The sequence below is a fragment of the Vombatus ursinus genome, unplaced genomic scaffold (assembly GCF_900497805.2).
Source record: "Vombatus ursinus unplaced genomic scaffold, bare-nosed wombat genome assembly UNPS02015404.1, whole genome shotgun sequence".
Taxonomy (NCBI): domain Eukaryota; kingdom Metazoa; phylum Chordata; class Mammalia; order Diprotodontia; family Vombatidae; genus Vombatus; species Vombatus ursinus.
In genome coordinates, this window is record NW_020955182.1 from 2128812 (window position 1) to 2150233 (window position 21422).

Here is a 21422-nt window from a genome sequence, read left to right on the forward strand (position 1 = left end):
AACTATTATTCTACCTGATCCTCACAACAACCCTGGGAGGTAGGTGCTATTATGATCCCCATTTTACAGATGGGGCAAACAGAGGTTAAGTGACTTGCTAGTTAAGTGACAGCTAGTAAACGTCGGAGGCTACATTTGAACTCAGGTCTTCCTGAGCACAGGCTGGGTGCTCTGCGTGCTGTGCCATCCAGTGGGCTTATTGCAAAAAAGTAATTACTTTTCCAGTAAAGAAACTACTTATCCAAACTGTTAAATCATCTTCCTTCTGATGTTTCAGAATAATCACAACCCTTCACTAGGGTTTGAAGCTAAACTTGGGTGAAACAACATAGTGTTCTAGATAAGGAAAGAACAAAGGATTAAAAAAAAAAAACAAAGGACCTTTTCCTCTTTGCAAGCAGCTTTTTTGTGGTGGTAAAAACAACAACGACAACAACAACAAACTAGAAACTAATGGTAAGTCCATCATTTAAGGAATGGTTAAAAAAGCTGTGGTCTACGAATGTCACAGAGTACTATTGTGCTGACAGAAATGAAAGAGATGATTTCAAAGAGACATAGAAAGACCTCGTATGAACCGATGCAGAGTAAAGTGAGCAGAACCAGAACAACCTGTAGTAGAATATCAATACTATAAAAATTAGAACTTTTGAGGACTTTCATGAACTGGTAAAGAATGAAATGAACAGAACCAGGAGAATAATTTATACGATAACAACACTATAAAGACAAATAACTTTGAAAGCTACAAGAACTATGGCTAATACAAGCAACAACCCTGATTCCAGAGGACCAATGATGAAATCTGCCATCCACGACAGAGAGGTGAGGGCTCTGGGGAGCAGAACGAAATGTCTATTTTTGTATATAGCCAATGAAAGAATTTGTTTTGCTTGATTACATGTTATTTGTTACAAGAAATTTGTTTTTTCTTTTCCCAATGGGACATAGAGAAAATAAATGTCTGTTAATTCAAAAGAAAACAGAGGTGGGGGGTGCTACACTTATGAAACGCTACATGCGCTATCAGATGAGGTCACTACTTATTAGTTTCACTTAACAATTCTGCTTTGCTCTGAGACGTCTTGGAAATGGGAGTAACCTGGAAATGTTTGTAATATAAAAACAAAACCTATCAATAAAGCCTAAAAACAAAAATAATAAAACAAAAACAACAATCACACACTATTCTTGTGGTTACCTGATGCATAATACTGCTCATAAGCTCCCGGTCAGTCATACTGGCCAACTCTAGGTGAACTGGAATGTCAGTGGGGATATCAGAGATAGAAATCACAGCCTGCAAAGGAAAAGAAGAGATACCATCACTGCTTAAGAACTGGAAAAACAAACAATAAAGGCAGTCAAAAACAGGTGGGGAATTTGCTATCAAAATACCTCCTGTCATTTCTTTGAAGTCTGAGATTTCCAAGTATTCTGGGTCATCACAAAGGGAACTGGGAGGTCCCACTGAGTCATTAGTATCACAGGGAAATAAACTCTCTTTGCAATTCTCCAGGATACCCCTGGGAGACTAAAGTGAGAGACGGAAGCCATCTAAGCTCTCAAAAACATCAGCTGTTTCAGCACAGAACAATCCAGGACATGGTGAGAATACTGCTAGCTAGGTAACAGACAATTTCGAGCAGAGCTCAGCACAACAGGCCCGCCTAAGAAGGCAATCTTAGGCCTCTTCCAAGTACGCTTCTCAGCTGGTGTAAGAGATAAGATTTACACACACACCATACGCAGAATAGATACCAAGACAGAGACAAACTCAGGGAGCCAGCCCGCAGAAGTTTCTTAGCCAGCAGAGAGTCAATTAAGGAACACAAGGTACAAGGCCCTGGGAAGGCTCATTCCTGTCAAATTTTGCAAAGGCTCTAGAATGTTTACCTCTAGAAGTCTCTTCTTCTGAATCTCCTTGCTCTGTCCTTCCATCATATGCAATCCAGAGAGGACCACAAGGTCTGGCTGAAACTCTTCCAGACTGGACACAAACACTTCCAGCGTATTCATGGCTCCATTGGATAGATCATGTGAGAAGATGAATCGGTTGGCACTGGGCGCAGTCAAATGTCCCCACTGCTCCCCTACACAAGCCCAGTCACCAGCATGGGAAGAAAAGGAAAAATAATTTAAATCTCCTCATTTGGCTATAAACTGTAGCACTCTTGTTAAAAGCCCTGCCCTAGGAATAAAAATACCTCCTCTTCAGGGTTGGTGTCCTACTGAGAGGATTCAATTAAAACTCCTGAGATTACCATATTACCTCATACAAAACTCATAATGGTTTTTCCTTTTAAGTTTTCAGATAAGACAGAATCTAGCAAAAACCAAATCAAGCCAAAGAAGCTTTATTCATTTAAATTGTGAAAATACCTCTTGAATCGTCTACCCAAGAACACATCCCAGTAGATGACAGACCTAAAAGTACAGTTCAAGGATAGAAGGTTGGGGTGGGGGATGAGGGATCATCCATCCATCACTTGTCAGGACCTTACTGGTCTTTTACACTTGCTGTCATCTCTCCCCTTGCCTCATAGTAAGGAAGAGCGCAAATTCTGGGAGAAGTGACAGCAAAGATACATATGGTTAAAAACAACACTACCATTTTTGCCTGTTTATTTTTTCTATCTCTTACTTCATTTTTGCAAGGTAGGCATAGTTCTAAGAGCCTACCTTTTTCTTGGACTCCAGACAGCTCAGCTAGATCCTTTAATTTTAGAAGTGGGGCTCAAGCTAATTTTGCCCCCTCCTCCAACTATAAACATTTACCCGGGGGTTAAGAGGAAACTGATCTGTCACATAAACAGGAGTTGGGCTCTTTATTAATACATACAGTTTAGCCCTACCAAGCTTGCCAGAGGGTGGTCCCTTTAAGAATAGAGTCCTAAGCCCTAACCTCAATCCCATCTCCTCTGTAGAGCCTTCCTGACTACCAACCTAAAGAATTCACACTTTTCTTCAAACCATCTGGCAGGTCATCAAATACAGCCTTGTAACATCTCTTCTGCTGTGATCTTGGACTATGACTTTAGGTCAAGCAATGTGTCACTCATTTTTTTCCTACCCACTTCAGGGGCTAATATAATATGTGCTAAGAATTCATGGCTTTGATTTGACTGGAGGGAGGGTCAGATATGTTACACTTCCAGTGAGCGAATGAAGGTCCCTTCATAGGTAAAGCTGGATGAGGGAAGGCTGTACATATTAGTATCAGTATATAAGTGGTATAATACCAAATATATGGAAGGGAAGGAGACCCCTTTCTCTAGAGTAGCTCCAAGGGCACATTACTAAACCCTAAAGCTGGAAGGGAAGCAGTACACATCTTGAGGTCTTGATATTGCCTCACTTTGTGTGCTGTCCCATGAATTATGCTCAAGATACATGCCACCTTGATTTGTTCCCCAATAAACTTTGCCCTACACATCCTAAAAGCCAACAAAGCAAAGTTTGCCTGGGATTCACTCAGACCAAGAAAGGATACTTCACCCTCGATTTCAAAATTCAAACCTAGGATATCTCTTTCAGACTTAATATTACAAGCCCACAAAAATATTTAACCAGTTCACCCTCACCAGGCACAGTAAATAAAACATTTACCACAAATTATTAGTTTACCAGATAAGGAAAGCATGATACAGGATATGCTAGAGGAACTAGCCATTTGTTTAACCTGTCTGTCCTCCTAAACCTTTATTCTTATATGGCTGCTGTATGCATTCCCTATCCTTGTCTTCAATCACAACAGCATGGCCTTAAGGCTAGATTCTCTTCTGTAAAAGCCATAGACTCCAACAAGAAAAAGGTGAAAGGTGACTGATACTTCTCAGTGAAGAGTTTCTAGACAAGATGGAAGAAAAGATGCAAGAAGGAAATCAGAAAATAAAAGATTCTGGAGAGGTACAGGGGAATCAAAACCAGGGCTCAGAGAGTCTGATAAATGGAAAAATGTGACACTGAAGAGAAAAATGAGGGAGGAAAGCCCTAACTCACTCATGTAATAGAGATAGTAAACCCTCTCATGATAAGTAAACCTAGACTGAGAAGGCAGTAGCCTAAGTTTCACAGAATGAGAAAAGCCGACAAATGTCACTTCTAGCACCCCCAAGAAGATGACAGATAATTAGGTGGTGACTCCTTGCTGAGGAAGATGAAATCAGATGCCCACCCTGAAATGACAGCCAGGAGGTATGCATGTTCTTGGGACACAGAAGCACACAAAAAAGCTATTCTAACTCCTCCAACCCACTACCCACTAAGAGGTAGCAACAACAAGTAGAACATAGGAGGTGTATACTTCACGCTAGGTGCTGTGCTAGATTCTAGAAATCCAAAGATTAAAAATGAGGACAATTCCTGCCTTTAAGGAATGTACCTTCTACTAGGGAGAAAAACTAACCTAGATAAAAAGTGAATCTTGAGTAAAATGGGAGGGAGAGGGTCAGGAAAGGTCTCATATGCAAATGACCTTTGAGCTCAAGGTCATCATGCATTTCAGGAGTGGGGGACAGACTCTGACAGATACTAACCCTCTCTCCCCAAAAAGATTATGAACTAAGGCCCAGGAAATCCAAAATACTGAGGCGAAGGGCTATGGTGCTTTTTTTCCCATTTTTTTCAGTCAAAGGTGAGGATTTTAGAAGAAAAAGCAGAATAAAGAGAGTGAAGAGATTGGCTAAGTGGATGGTATCAAAAGAATGGGATATGGTTTTCTGGACCATGGCTTAAGATACTAAAATAGGTTCTCGGCTAGTGACAGAATACAACTCAAAGACTGTGAAGAATATGTTTGCCTGGAGACTTGCCAACTTGTTTAAGGGGGCTTGAACTGAAAACTGGACGTGGAGCAAGAAAAATGCCTACATGAAATTGTACACTCAGTAAAGAGAACACAGAAAGAAAATCCTAGCAACTCACGAAGTCTGGGAACAAAAATGATGGTTTTAGGTATCTATTTACTAATGTGCACAGTAATATTGAGTGAACCTGACATTTTAAACATAAGGAAATAAATGAAACCTCATTAACACCAAGAATATTTGACTGATTAGAATATGGCAATGGAAGGTGATCCCTTGTTCAAAAGAAACAAATCTGCAGAAAGAGTCACCAAGTAGCACTGTATGTCAAGAAAATCTGTACCTTAGGGAAATCTAGAGAGGTGAAATAGGAAACAAAGTCAGGAGCATTTAGGTGAATACCAAAAAGGAAGAGGAAAGTTATTTCAATGTGAAAGTATATGACAGACCTGTTTATCCAGATGGGAGGAGATGAAGATAAGTTCCTTGTACTACTAATAAAACTGGCATAGAATCAAGAAGTAGTAGTCATGGGAGAATATAACTACTGAGACATCTGTTGACAGTCTCATTCTGCTAAAAGCAAAGGATTTGATACATTCCTGACTAGCCTACCTGAAATTATTCCTCAGGAGGTAAGAGAAGTGGGAGGAATTCATATTCTGACCTAAAAATCACAGATCTTGGAGCTGGAAGAGATGCAAGAGGTCATCTAGTTCACCCATACCTGAACATATATTTATAAATTATATACATAAACTTATACTAAAGTATAAATTTTAAGAGATAAGCTAAAGATAAAATGCCACCTTCTCCTGAAGTTAGTGGGGAGCTGCTAGAGTCTGAGTGGAGGGCAGTGACTTGGTCAGGTCTGCTGTTTGGCAGCCTTGCAGAGCATGAATTAAATGGAGGCAGGCTGCTGCACTGAATGTTCTAAGGGAGAGGGGGAGGCCTGGGCTAGGGGCATAGCTGGAGAGCAGGTGAGAGATGTTGTGGAAAGGACAAGATTCTGTACCTGATCAGACATGTGGAATGAGGGAGAGAGAGTGAAGAGCAAAGGATGACGCTGAAGTTGTGCAGCTGGGGGCACTGGCACAATCACAATAACAGCATTACACAGGGCTGGAAGGTCCACAAAGCCCTGTGAAGTGGCTGCTATTGTTGTAACCCCATCTGATCTCAGGTCTCCCCAACTATAGGCCCAATACTCTGATCTAGCTGTCTAGAGGACTGTAATGGCCTTGACAGAAATAAGAGAGTTCAGAAGAGACATGGATTTAGGGGGAAAAATGACATAAAGATCCACCCATGCGGACTGCAATGCACCCACGCCTACCCACCCTGAGCACATCACTAGGTCCCATCAAAAACGAAAAGGGCAGCAGGGCTCCATCACCTATGGCACTTGTAAGTACCATGTATTTTCATGCTTGTTCCTGTTTTTACTGTTGCTTTACCTGAGAACATGACAGCCACTACAGCTTGTCTGCATTCAGTTACGGTGCAATCATTTCCACTCCAATGCTTCATTTTAACTCAGCCACCCTTTTCTAGTTTACTACATAAATTTATATCATTCATGTCCGTAGTTATGATTAAGTTTGTTATCCTCTGTCAAAGCCTATTATAATTTTTTCTTAATTGAAAAAAAAAAAAAAAAACCACCCAGCATTAGATGCCTTTGAGTTTATGTCATGGAGAACAATGTCAACCATCTTCCTTTTCCCATCTCTCCCTTTTCAGCCTTTGGCACTGTGCCTCCCATTCCCCCAATCTATTACCCTTTAAAATCTTAACTCATACAAATGTAAAGGCTGTTCATAATTAAGATCTTTATAACATGAACACTGGTGAAATGGAAATTACAGAAACCCTGGGGGAAAGTGAGTATGTCATCAGTTGGAATTTGTTCACTTAAACTTTATGTGTAAGGCAAATAAGATTAATGACTAATAAATTAGACAACTGAAAATAAATTGTAAAACAGTAAATAAGTAACATTCAATTGTACAATGGAGGGTAAGGCAATCACAGTTCATGTGAAAAAGGCCTGGGAGCATTAATGGACTGGCAAGCTCAGTAAGTCAATGGTGTGATACAGTGGGCTCCCCTCCCCAACCCCCCCATCACCAAATGAATAAATCTCTGGCTCCATTGATAAAGGCACAGCATAAGGCCCACGGGAGTTGATAGTCCTAATATGCAAGGTCTCAGTCAGACCACTTTTAGAGTATTACATTCAATTCTGGGCACCAATAAGTTAGGAAGGACATCGACAAGGGAAGTACATCGAGAGAAGGTCTAGCAGAGAAAGCCTAGAGACCAGGCCATATGAAGACTGACTGAAGGAACCTTTAAGATGACAAAGGGAGGTCATGAGAGCCACCCTTAAATCTTTGAAGAGCTATCATGGAGGGAAAAAGGAGTAGATTTATTCTGCCTGATCCCATAAGGCAGTAATAAGTAGAAATTAGGGGCAGCTAAGTGGTACAATGGATAGAACACTGGGCCTGAAGTCAGGAAGATCTGAGTTCAAATTTGGCCTCAGATATTTACTAGCTGTATGACCCTGGGCAAGTCATTTAACCTGTTTGCCTCAGTTTCCTTAACTGTAAAATAGAGGTTACAACAGTACCTACCTTGCAGGGTTATAAATACCTGTAAAGCACAGTGCCTATAAAGCACACAAAGTAGGATTATATAAAAGCTAATTCCCCTCCCTACACAGAAACTACAGAGAGGCAGATTTCGACAAAATATAAAGAAAAAGCTCCTTAGCGCTGTCTAGAAGTGGAATGGGCTGCCTTTTGAGGTCAAGTGTTTCCAACTTGGCAAATCTTCAAACTAGAGGCTGGAGCATGACGTGCTGTCAAAGAGATTCAGTTTGGGTGAGAATTGGCCTTGATGATCTTGGAAGTGCCTTGCAACTTTAAAATTCTAGGAGATACATTTCATTATGGAAGACAAAGAGGCAATGTATATTCACAGGCTTCAGAAAACTGTAACAAAGAAAAAGCAGCATACAGTGCAGGTCAGGGCTTTATACACTCAAGCAGCTGCACTGAAAGCCTCACTAGATTTTCTCTAGCAGCAATGCCCAGGTATTTGCCTAAAGCAAGTGTTAGGCTCATAAAGCTTCCTCAATGTCTAAATGAATGTCATAGGAGCTGAACTTACCCAAAGCATTTTATTTGCTTCTACACACAATTTTTTTGGGCATTCCAACCCCTCCTTCCCCAGGCTACTTCTCTTTCCATCAAAAAGCAATAAATAACCATGGAGAACTCTATTAACTACTCATTTTATGAGAAGCTAAAAGCCTTAAAAAAACAAAAACCAAAACAACTCTTTGGGAAGAAGGGGAGCTAGTAGGAAAAGAGAATAAAAGTCAGAAAGACATTTCTCCAGAAATTAAAAAAATCTCATTTTGTGAGAGGATAGGGCCAGGTTTCTCATTGCAAGGAGGCTATTGTAAAGCTCTTCCCAGATGGCCACAGTGGTTTCAATCCACTTGCCTTTGAAAATATAAGTCTACTCAAACTTCATCTAAGTTGGAATCTGTAGTTAAGCTAACTAAATTAAGAAAATGAACATGTAGGTAAGAATAACTCAAGCTATTGAATTAGTAACTCAAGTGGTGCTAAAGAACATAGAAGTGAAGAGAGATTTTCTTTCCTTTCAAGGAAGGAAACCTTAGGAAGCAAAGGGCAGGGGAAGGTGAAGAAACTGACCACGTAGCCTGGGATAGTAGCCCCACTCCAAAATGCAGAAACAGAAGAGTTGATAATCTTTTCACATTCTGGACTATAATATAATTCTACCATTAAATGTAAGTAAGACCACTCTGGAGCTGGCTTCTACAACTCAAAGGAATGTTTTTGATGAACACTCAGCATTTCAGTCAGTACTTTCTATCATACCTTTCATCTAAGAAGCTCATAACGTTTAAGGACACTAATTACCCTCACTACACCTTTGTAAAATATTCAGTCAATAACAACTTGTTTCACAGTTGGGGGAATTGAGGCAGGGAGAGACTAAGACTCATCCATTGTCAAATGTGAGTCACCAATTGCAAATTCAATTCCCAATTCTTAGGACATATCCTTCTTGAATTCTTGATCAATTTCGGTGAGAAGCCCAAAGAAAATCTTAGGCTTGAAAAAGAGCTCTTTTTTGTACCTGGACAAACACTATAATTCATCATACAACACTGCATATCCAAATGTGAGTTATAATTAAATAATTCCTCTTGTGCGTTGCGATTCTGCCTGGCTTAGAAACTGTTCACTGAAACACACTGTGACTTCAGTGAACTCATCATTCTCTTTAGAGCAAAGGCATTTGAGTCAAAAAGTTTGTTGGAATGAACAGAAAGCAGTGAATGGAAAGGTCACAATAAACATGGGAACCACTCTACAGAGAAGAAACTAAAACGTGCTTCAAGAAATTTAATGCTAGTCCAGAAATCAATACCCCATGCAATTAATTATTCAGTATCAGATTATAATCATTTCTATCAACACTCAAAATAATTTTCTGGGTAAATTTAAAAATCTTTGGAGTAGCCTCCCCTTACACAAAGTGAAAAGATAACTAAAATGATGTTGGATATTAGTTTGTTTTTCATCTTTCCATTCACTTCTTCAACAACTAAAAGGAACTACGAATAAATAGCAAAATAAGCAAAAGGACAGCCTAGAGAATCAGTAAGTCTTTGAATGACCCAGAACTGCCAGTAAGCGGGCAGATGGGTCAGGAATAAGATAGAGCAAAAATTTACATCTGCACTCACATCACTTAATGTCTTACCAACAGGGGAAAGCATCATAAATCTGAAATAGTACACAGTGCTGGTGCTATACACTCTGAATTTCTTTTATGCCTTGGGATTCTGAACAAGGGTGATTTTCTAGATGACCCAACTACCCATTTCTCTCTGAGACAAAGGTAAAAGGTATTAAAGGGAGAGCTTTTTGGTGAAGGGAGAAACTAGATCCTACTGGTTAATACTTAGGTACTATAAACCTGCAAATATCTAAAGAATTCAAGATCTCTTTTATCTCTTAAAGCTGCTAGGGACAGACACTCTCAATGTGGCTCAGAAGAGAAGCTTGTTAAGCATTTTCGTTACCTGCTTGATACTCCAGAATGAGGTGGAACTCATCTACTTCTTGCATTGATTCCGGGGGAACAACTATATTGTCATCAAGAAGATGATGCAGCTTGGGGCCAACTGGACCACAAAGAAGAACCTGGAGAGAACCAAAATGAGGTCTATCAAGAGGCTCTTTTCCCAATAAATTTAATTTCTGACTGCTAAAGCACACACAATTCAATTCCTCTATTAAAATACCACACCACAATTTAATCTGCATCAGGAAGGCTGTGGTTTGGAGGGAAAACTAATGACAGGGAGTGTTATCATTAGGAGAGCTGACTTTCCTAGACTGTTCTAAGGAGAGCGGTGGCTAAAGTTACAAACACCAAGGGCAGGTGGTGAGTCAAGGGACTGGAAACAGATGGGAAGTCACAGATTTTACAGATAATAGGTGTTGTTGAAACAAGCGCTCCAATGTACTCCCAACCCCCACTTTTACTCTCTTCCTTTTCCTAGGCCACCAAAGACAGAGCAGGTGGGGCAGAGGACGCGAAATCATACTACAGTGCTGAATGTCACCAGGCACACCAGCCCAAAGGCACTGAAGGAAAAACAGATCTGTTTGAACTTTAGACAGGTAGAGAAAAGGCGCCCTGGTAACAGCATAATTAATGACTAGTTGGCCTAGTTTATACACTTCAAGTGATTTTGTTTTTATACATATGTACTAATCTTCAAAGTAAGGGAATTGTCTACATGTCAATGCAGAAAGGGAATGGAAAGTGTCATGAATCTTTCTAAAATCTACTCTAACCTATGCCTCCCCTTGCCTTTCTTATTGTAAACCACCTCACAACTCTGCCAATGTACCTCAGTTCTGATAAGCTGCTCCCTCTGCTACTCCAGTCCTGGGCCTCTCTCAAGCAAATAGTGTGGAATTCTTTGGTGGCTGTGCAACACAGACAAACGTCCGTTAGAATGAGCACTGGCTGAACAAGGACTGTCATGTCCAAAAGGCGATGAACAAGTAAGTTTCACGTTAACTCCTTTTAAACCACTTCAAAGTAAGTTTAGACTTGCTATTTGGCTTACTGACTCTTTCAATCAGTAAGTCCTATAGCATTTTCGTAATACTGTATGCTAAGAAATAAAAGTTAGGCTTCATAGGATTAAAATATGCTTTTCTTTCCTCCCTCCTTTTGTTTTACCCCCGTATCAACACCGAAGGTATTACTGACCCCATCCAGGCACCACTCTATAGCTTGGCCGTATTCACTGATTGAACTGTAATCCCTGCATTGACTTTCTATGCCATCAATTCTCTGGCATTCTGATTTTCTTTTTAACCACAAGAAGTCACAAGTAACCTATCCTTACGGAATGAAATAACTATTTGTCCTCATCCTTCTGGAATTTGCAGAATCACAGTTTTCAAGTTAGAAGGCATGTTAAGGTCATTTAGTCCAATCCAAACCTGTAGAACATTTGTAACAAATCGTCATCGAGACTGGTAGACTATCCCTCCAGTGACAAGGAACTCACAATCCCCCAAAACAGCCTGTTCCATTTCTGGATTGTTCTGATTGTTAGGAAGCTTTTTAGTTACATTGAGCTGAAATCTGCCTCTCTACAACTGATAAACATTGTTCCTAATTCTGCTTCTTAGATCAAGCATGATAAATCTAATGCCTCTTCCATGACAATCCTTCAGTCACTTGAACACAGTAGTCACATTCCTCCATATTTTTTCTTCTCCAGGCCAGACTCTTCAGTTCCTTCAAAAGATCTGCATATGGCATGGCTTCCAGTGGTCTCACCATCCTAATCGTGTTCCTTCTGACACACTGTCCTTCCTAATATGTGGCATCCTGGACTGAACATAATACTTAAGGTGTCATCTCATGAAGGCAAAGTCAGTGGGACTACCACCTAGCTCAGCCTAGATACAAAACTTCCAGTAATTAAACCTAAGATCACATTGGTCTTTTTGATCACCATGTCCCAACGGCTACTCACACTGAGCTGGAACTCCACTAGACCTCCCAGATCTTTTCTGATAGGTCTATCCTGTTTCATACTCTCATGAAGTTGATTCCTGACTCCCAACGTAGGACTTTCCATTTATCTTTACTAAATTTGGTCTTATTGAAGGTGGACCATCATTCAAACTTAAGGAGAATTTTGTGGATCCTACTGATTATGTGTTAGCTAGATTCCCAATTTTTTCTCATCTACAAATGGGATAAATATGTCATGTATGTCTTCATCCAAATCAGGGATGAGTCTTTAGAAGAGAACAGTAGCGCTCCATTAGATACCTCAAACCAAGAGGACATGGATCCATTAATGATGATTCTTTGAACCTGGTCATTCAACCAGTTCACAATCAACCACACATTATATTATCACCTACTCATATCTCTCCATATTGTAAACAAAAATATTGTAAAACACAGTGAAATGCTTTTTAAAAAATATATCATTGGTTTTTTTTGCAATTATGTAAAACATTTCCATATTAGTCATTTTGTACAAGAAGACTCAAATAAAAGAAAAAAAAGAAAGAAAATGAAAAATAGTGTGCTTCATTCTGTATTCAAACAATATCAGTTCTTTGTCTGGGGGCGGACAGTATGTATGCTTCATCATTAGTCCTTTGAGATTGTCTTGGATCATTGTATTGCTGAGAACAGCCAAGTAATTCACAGTTCTTCATCAAGCAATATTGCTATTACTGTGTACAACATTCTCCTAGTTCTGTTCACTTCACTATGCATCAGTTTATGTCTTTCCAGGTTTTTCTAAAATCATCTTGCTTGTCACTTCTTATAGCAGAATAATATTCCATTACAATCATATATCACAGCTTGTTTAGCCATTCCCCAACTGATAGGCATCCCTTCAATTTCTAATTCTTAGTCACTACAAAAAGAGCTGCTATAAATATCAAATGCTTTTTTGAAATTAAGATACATAATGCCGACAAGCATTCTCCTGATCTAGTAGGCTAATAACTCTGGCAAAAAAAGGAATCAAGGTTAGTTTGGCTAACCTTTTCTTGATGAAGCTACCCTAAGTCTCGGTGAATACTACTACCCTTCCTAAATACCCACAAACGATTCCACTAATAAATAATACATTCTAAAATTTTTCTAGGAATCAAAAGTAAAGCTCACTAGACTGAAGTTTAAAGACTCCCTTCCTTTCTCAATTTTTGAAAATTGGAACACTCTAGCACTGTAGAAACTCTCACTTTCCTCAACTTTTCAACTATATAAGAGCAATTCTATAACAACATGCATCAGATTTTTCTGTAAGTACCTTATAATCCTGGCCTTGGGAGCTGAGCTCTTTGAGCATAACTAGTTGCTTTCTTACCACCTCCTCACAAATACTCAGTTTCAACTCTCTGTTGAAGCAAAAATGTATCAGTCCCAATCCAAAGATCATTCTTGACAGAGAAAACAGAAGTACTGTCAATCATCCTTGTCCTATCTACTCCAAAGAATAATGCTATTCATTCTTTAATCTTCCTCTTGCTCCAATGTAATTTAAAAAATAGAACAATACCCTCCCACACTTTTAGCCTCAGCTCATTCTGAACTTTAATGCTCCTGATACTGTTTCTGGAAGGCCACGCTACTTTTAAAACATTCATCTTCAGTTGCCTGCCCTTGAATCTATTACTGACACATTTTTTTTTTAAACCAAGGTAGGTGAATATTCTCTACATATACAGCTTCTTTAGACAACTCTGCCTTTTCTTTTTTGTACATGCATATTCAGAATATCAGATTTCAGCATTCCCTTCTTTGCACGTGCACAACCTTTATAGGATTTTAGCAAAGGAGATCCTACCTATCATTTTTCTGAACTGTTTGCAATTCATCGTCAGAAACTAGGGTGGGTCACAAGTTACATCTGCGTTTCCTCTTTCTCTACCATGAATTCTTAAGACGGAGAGTCACTTCTTCCCAAGGTTCTCGTTATATCTAGTTCAGCAGTCAGTTACTTCTTACTGCTAAGAAGCCCATCTAAAACAGTAATTCCTTCCTCTACCTTTTGAAGAATGAAATTATCGTTGTTGCTGTTCAACTGTATCCGACTCTTTGTGACCCCATTTGGGATTTTCTTGGCGAAGACACCAGAGTTGTTTGCTCTTTCCTTCTCCAGCTCCTTTTCTGGATGAGGAATTGAGGCAAACCAGGTAAAGTGATTTGCCCAGGGTCACACAGCTAGTAAGTGTCTGAAGCTGGATTTGAACTCAAGAAGAGTCTTCCTGACTCCAGACCTGGCACTCTATCCACTGTGCCATCAAGCTGCCTGAAATTAGCATTAAGGAAAACCAAGAATTTATCAGGTGCTCTGCTTCCACAAATCTGGATAGCTTAAGTGTCCCAAATGCCTCCATACTACATAAATGCTTCCTGAGTTCCTTTCCTTATCTGTATCTTCTTTATAGTGGTCTGTAGTGTATTATCATCACCATGGCACATCCAGCTCCCCCTTCATTAATCTTCACATCCAAATGCTCTCCATCATACTTCTCCCCATGATTCCTGGGTAATCAGTAACTCAACATTAAGATTTTATGTAATATATACATACACACGTATGACTATATGTATGTGTGTGTATACACACACATAAAGTCTTAATATTGAGTTATTCTAAGTGTTAGTCTATAGCACTTTTATCTAATCTGTACCCTTTGAATAAAGCATACCTCTACACGAAGGCTTGTACAGAAGAAATAAAACGCATGGGAGGCAGCTAGGTGGCGCAGTGGATAAGAGCACCGGCCCTGGAGTCAGGAGGACCTGAGTTCACATATGGCCTCAGACACATAACACTCAATAGCTGTGTGACCCTGGGCAAGTCACTTAACCCCATTGCCTAGCCCAAAATAAATAAATAAATAAATAAACAAGCAAGCAAATAAATACATAAATGAAAGAAATAAAAGGCTCCATCAAGTACACCTATGACCAGAAAAGGAGGTGGGACAATCCAATAGCAGGAACAAGAGGATATAGCCCAACTCTCAGAGTGGCATCTGTGGAGTACTGAAAGAACCAGATGACAGTTTCCAGTTCGGTGGGCAGATATCCTATAGAGGATTTATGAATGGACACATGCAAGAATTATGCAGGATGAAAAGGCAAGGACGGGCTGCAGGCTAGACTGGCGGGGATGGTGCTCAGTGATATCTATCAGACTGAACTAACTTTCTTGCATTAAGATTTGTAATTTAATTTATCATCTATATTTTGTAGACTGGCAGACCGTCATCTGAGATAAGTGGCTTTACTGCCATTTCTCTTTTTGGATATTGTCTTCTGTGAAGTACTTGTCTGCTTTGATGATTTTCTTTCTCCCATGTTGTACTAGCTCCTCTGAGTTAGGTAGCATAGCAGATACAAATAGGCAGCCTTCTTCCTCACCATTTTCAGGTGAAAGCCCTCTTGGTAAGTCCTGAAAGGCTCCAGGCAAATACATATTTTTCCGGCTGTCTTCAGGTATCTTTAAAACATCCCCAGCCAAAAGTCCATCATTTCGTATTTTAACTAGCAGTCCAGAAATTGAAATTCAATTTCTCAGACACCACCTTCTTAATCAGTTGTTCTTTCTCCAATATGTCTTCCTCTTCTAGAGCCTCTACCTTCAACAGATGGCAATGGAAAATAGCCTACCTGCCCTCAATGTATTCAGTCTTTTGCCCAGGACTTTGCAGTCTTCAGTGGTTTCCTAGATTCATTCTGGTAGCATCATGTACCCCCAGCTAAATCACCAATAGTGGGTTTTGTCCACTAGGTTAGATTAATCTTGTGAGGCAATTTCATCCCCAATACAAATCCCACGAAGACAGAATATTTCAAAACTTTTTGCCAATATAGAACTTTCCTGCTATCCCTCAGCGGGTTACCAGCCCCCTACCTATTGCTTGTTTCTTCTTCTTCTAACTAGTGCTAGATAACTATTCTGCTGAGAGAACCTATGAATCCATATCATTATTCTCTCAAGTACCAGATGAGGCTCATTGCTCAAAAGAAAGCTGTGCCTCTTCCATATCAGACCTCTGAAGCTTTAGCGGTCCTTCCTTTCTTCAGTGTCACATTATTTCACCCTTCAATGTCTTGACACGGATTCAGGTTCCCCATCTGGAGACCTTTGTTCCTTTCATCTCGGTTAATCAGTCTACACACTTTCAGAGGCATCACAGCAAGTTGAACACAATGATGAGCATCCCATGAAATTGATACCAGCCCAGGGTCTCTCTGAAGGCTGTTCCTTCAAAAGTAGCTTTGGGCAGGCAGAGAAGGGGGGGAAAGGACTCCTGATTTCAAATTCAAAGTTGGCTCTTCAGAAAGTGTCTTCAGTGATTCAACTCTTATTCGATCCAGAACCTTCCAAGTTGCCCAAACTCAGCAGGACAAGTAGTCTCTCATGACTCTTGTGCCCGAGAGTAACATCACGAGCCTTCATCTGAGAAGCTGCAGCCGAATTCAAGGTGTGTGTGTGTAAGGGGGTGGTCCTGAGTATTTGGCCCCGTGTCTGTGCCACCTTCCTGCTTCTGTAGGATCAGTGACATTCCTGCTCCTCTATGTATCAGTTCATCAGTTTTCTGGCTTTTTTTCCACTACTCACTGATAGAGAGTATCTTCTAAATATCTGAGATTTCCACTTAACTCCTCAAAGGAGTAAGTGGAAAGGGAAAAAAATTACCACCTTATAAGGCTGACGGCTCCAAATGCCATTTTTCTAACCTTTAGCCACATTCATTTCTTGCTATTTATAATTGTGCTCCCTAAAACTAAACACATTTAAGACTGAGCACATGATTTGTCACCCTTGTCACCCTGCAGTCAATCATCTTGATTAATCAATCTTTCTTTGTTCTTCACTTATGGTCCAATTCCACATTTTGTCAATCTGATCCTGCTTCCCAATCCTACTGCCTTAATTCAAGTTTTAATTATCTTAAACCTGGATTCTAGGAATAAGTCACTCTCCTCTTCTCTAGTGTTCCTAAGTTATAATAGCTCTCCTCTGGTTTATCTAGCTTAGCCTAACAGCCTAACAAACCTGCGACAAAAAGGAGGATGGAAAGGGTCCCATTTCAAGTCCTCAGTAGTATGGATAGAGGGATGTAGTCACCATGCTCACAGCAAGAATAGTCTTCCTCTGATGGTCTTATTTTGAACCTTGTACTAGTTCCTAAATTCCTCAGGTCAAACAGACTTCAAGAAATTCTACCAAATAGATCACCCTACACTCATCTGACTCTTAACTGCCCCTTTCCTGCCAAACATACTTGTTTAAATCACTTATACTGACTGGCAACTCCTGGTCACTGAAGATTCCCCATCCCTGTTCTATACCCTCCCATTTAGAAAGTATATGTTAAGCAGAAAGGAAAGTTATGGAAGTATGAGACTATTTGCAATACTTAATCACAAAATTGTGGAAACACTTGTGAAAGGTATTAAAATTTTCATAGGGGAATTTGACTTACCTTCAAATCTGAATTTGCTGCGAGCTTCTGCCCAATTAAAGCTGCATTTCCTCCAACATAATGCTGTAAAATAGTTCATCTCTATTTATTAAACTGATTTATGTTAATAATTTTTATCAAAGAACAAAAATATAATTAGATTAATGTTTATAAGTGCAATCACAGGCCACCTCCTTCCTGAGCATCACAGATATAGGTACACTGATGCACTCAAACAGCTGAGTGCCTACTACATCTGAGGATCAAGCAGCACATACTATCTTTCCATTAAATAATCTCTACTGAGGGTATGTATCTGCTATCTGTATCTGAAATAGGGTCTTTCATTGTAAAAGACAAAAAGTACTTTCTTTTTAACTGTTACAGTTAAAAGAATTAACCTAAATGTCTTGGGAAAATGATTATGAAGTGAATTTCAAACTGCTTATAATTAAGGACATAGTATTTTCCCTGTGCTAATTATTAAATAGGATTTTAATAGCCCAGAAATGGTGCCAAAGAACATGCAATAGTTGTCAAAGAGCTAATCTTACCTTCTGACTCAGTGATTCCATTGTAAGACTTTATCCTAAATAGATCATCAAAATAAAGGGGGAACCTATCTGTACAAAGGTGTTGACAGATCTTATATGGTAAGACTTGAAGTCACCTATAAGTTGAAATTGTTGGCGAGAGGCTGAATAGATTGTATTATATTAATATCATAGAATATTATGGTGTTGAAAGGCAGGTGGCATAGCAGATAAAGTACTGGCTTCAGACTTAGGAAGACCTGGGTTCAAGTCTTGCTTCTACATATTGGCTGTGTGACCTTGAGCAAATCATCTAACCTCTCAATGCTGTAGGCAGCTCTAGAGGCTATAAGTTGCAGAGCAGATTCTGCTTTGCTTTGGGTAAAGGGGGTTTTCCTTGCTGGGAGCTCCTCATTCCATGCCATCTCATCCCATTAGGGTATCACAAAAATGAAAAAGAACAGACTATCATAAAATGTGGAGAGAAAATGTGAAGCAAGGCCAAGCAAGATCAGCAGAACCAGACCTCCATGAGCAGTCCATGCAGCTGTTGCCTGCATGCTTATTACATCAAATAGTAATCGAGCTCAAGGAACATTTCCTAAATGTCTCTGCCCCAGCCCTTGTACTAAGTGCTGACCTGTCTTCGAGGAGCCCACATTCTCACTCACAGAGAAACAAAGACAAAGGAGACACAAAGTAAAGGGGGGGAGAAGCTTTAACACCTGGAAGAATCAGGAAACTCCTTATGTATGAGGTGGCAGGAAATGGGGAAGTCAGAGATTCTAAATGGAGGAAATGAGGGGGCTCTGCATTCCAGATATGAGGGACAGACAGCCTGTGAAAAGGCAAGGAGAGAGGAGATAGCATGTCATGTGGGGGAATAGCAAGCAGGAAATAGGGAAGCACTGAAGATTCTTGAGGGAAGAGATGCAGTTAGTTCATTCTAGGCAGCACTGCAGTTTTGGAGATGGGGTTAGGGGTGGAGACTGTTTTATATCCCCCCCACCCCCCCCCCCAAGCCCAGTCAACTGTTTTTTGTGCAACAGGGCAAGGTAGCCATTCCATAGCTAGAAGAAAGGAATGTTCCAAGTTTCCCTTGTAAAAGGTGTCAGTAACTTTCGAGGAGGTGGTGCTAGGGAGGAGGCCAACCAGACCCTCCTGAGTTAGGCCCTTTCCTAGAAGAGCAGCTCTTATCTTAAATCTACCACGCCACTCAGGCTGATTCATGAGGTGTCCTGATCATGGAATTAAACAAAGCTGCCCTTAATCACTGACCCAGGATGAACCCTGCACAACATGGACTTTTCCCCAACTTAGTCTGAAAACCAGCATTATCCAGGTTCCTTGGCAACATCCTTGGCGTACCCTTTGCTGCCCCTTTCTCATCCCACTTTAGAAGCATTAGTCCAGACCATAGCCAAACGGAGGTTGGTGGGCTTCCCAAGTACAGAAGTATTAGTGCTAGCCCCATAGCATGAGGTCTGAGGGGCTGCCCTAGCTTGTCCATAGTAAAGGATTCCATCCTGATACCCTTACCTTTCTATCCAGCTCCCACTTCTCTGGGCTCTCCAGGAAGCCACGGGCCTTCCTCTCTTAAACATGCCAAACAACAGAGCCTACTGTTTTCAGTACTCACTGACATGTCTAACTTATTTATGAAACTCTTACAGGTCCAGGATCAGACTCTTAACAGGCAAATTCTATTTTTGACAGATGTGTGGAGGCAGAAAACATGGATTCAAATCCCACTCTGATGCTTATTGCCTGTCTGATCTTAGGCAAATCATTTAACTCCTCTGGACTTCAGTTTCCTCATCTTTAAAATGAGGAGAGTGGAAAAGTGTTTGCAGAACTGAGAAGATGTGACAATTAATGGCTGTGAGAAGTGAAGGAAGGTGAGGATGTGACTGGAAAGATGGTGGTACCTTCAAAAGGAGGAGGAAAAGTGCAGAAAAGTGAAGTCTGGGGGCAAAATAACGAGCTCTATTTTGGACAAGTTGAGTTTAAGATGCCTATGGGAAATCCGGGTGGAAATCCAGCAAGAAGCTGATGACGCAGGCCAGGAGCCCAAGAGAACTGAAGGCTAGCACCTGCATGAGTTCCCATGGGAGCTTGTGATATCACCAAGAAAGAGATTTAGAAAGAAGAGGCCTTAGCACAGCCACTAGGGTATAGCCATACTTTGACGACAAGACACGGAAGACCATCTAGCAAACAAAACAAAGAAGGACTAGCTGACGGCTAGAAAACCAGGAGAGTACAGTGTCTCAAAAACCAATGAAAGAGAAAAGTATCAGTGCTAAAAGCAGCAGCGAGGTCAAGATGGATGAAGACTGAGAAAAGGTTACTGGACTCAGCAATTAACAAATTACTGGTTAACTTGAAGAGCAGTTTCAGTAGAATGTTGGAATGAGAAAGAAGATTTCATATGGTTGAAAGTGAGTGGAAGGTAAGGAAGTGAAGGCAATGAGTACAGACAGCTGAAAAGGAGGACTCTAGAATATAGCTTAAGGAAATGTCAGGGTCAAATGAAGGAATTTTTATTAAAAAAAATTTTTTTTTGTTATTCTGAGAGGCAGCATGACATGATGGATAGTGTACTAGACTTGTAGTATGAAAGACCTGGGTTCAAATCCAACCTGACACTTATAAGCCGTGTGACCTAGGGTACTCAAGGCCTCTGTTTCCTTATCTGTAAAATGAAAGGTGTTATGATCAAAATAATGTAAACTGAGGCACAAAGTTCAGAGCGTGATCAATTTATTAGTGAAGTATAAATTTACCAATAAATAGGATCTTAGCTTCCCCAGCTAATCTAAGACCTCAAGTAAGGGGGACAGCTCTCTTTTATAGTTTTGTGAAGTACAGAACAAAGAACAGGACTTCACAGGCAGGGAACAAGTTATGATTGATTAAAAGAGCTCGCCATCATGGATAGTGAAATTAACATGATTTGTTACAGAGCTGAGGACTGAGGGACAATATGATTGGTTGGAAATTGGGAATGAAGGGCTACCAAAACCCTCTCCTTTCCCTTCTGTGACTAAGAAATGTTCATTGTTTGAGTCCACCTGCAGGGTTAGAGATAATGGACCAGACTTCTTAGGATAGCAAACCAGGGACATCCTTGAAGGATGGCTTGGTGGTGTAAAGATACTAGACAAGACTCCCTTGAGGCAAGAACAGAACAGTGATTAGCAGGAGAACTAGATTCTAAACTGAAGTCAGTACAGGCCAGCTGAATTTGTTACATGACAAAATCAATTAATTGTAAACAGGACCAATTAAAAAACAGATGCAGAATCAATCTGATCATTTCAAAGTTCTTTTCAGCTCTACAGCTGTGATCCTAGGAACTTGATAAACAGTGCCATATGCAAACAAACAAACAAACAAACAAAAAAAAAAAAAAAACCAGAAAAAAATGTGTTCTTCTAAATGAAGATTTCTAAGACCGGGAAAAACCCTAGCACATTTGCAGG

General features: G+C 40.2%; 1 protein-coding gene across 2 annotated transcripts in view; it reads right to left on the minus strand.

Moving 5' to 3' along the window:
* The window catches only part of ADPGK (ADP dependent glucokinase), a 37240-nt gene that overhangs the window by 2931 nt on the left and 12887 nt on the right, over window positions 1-21422 (minus strand). For both annotated transcript variants that reach the window (XM_027847394.1, XM_027847393.1), the window contains exons 3-6: window positions 17426-17488; window positions 9943-10063; window positions 1897-2093; window positions 1202-1300 (exon numbers count right to left, since the gene is read on the minus strand). In XM_027847394.1, coding sequence (XP_027703195.1) covers window positions 1202-1300; window positions 1897-2093; window positions 9943-10063; window positions 17426-17488 — 480 coding nt within the window. The remainder of the gene's footprint in view (window positions 1-1201; window positions 1301-1896; window positions 2094-9942; window positions 10064-17425; window positions 17489-21422) is intronic.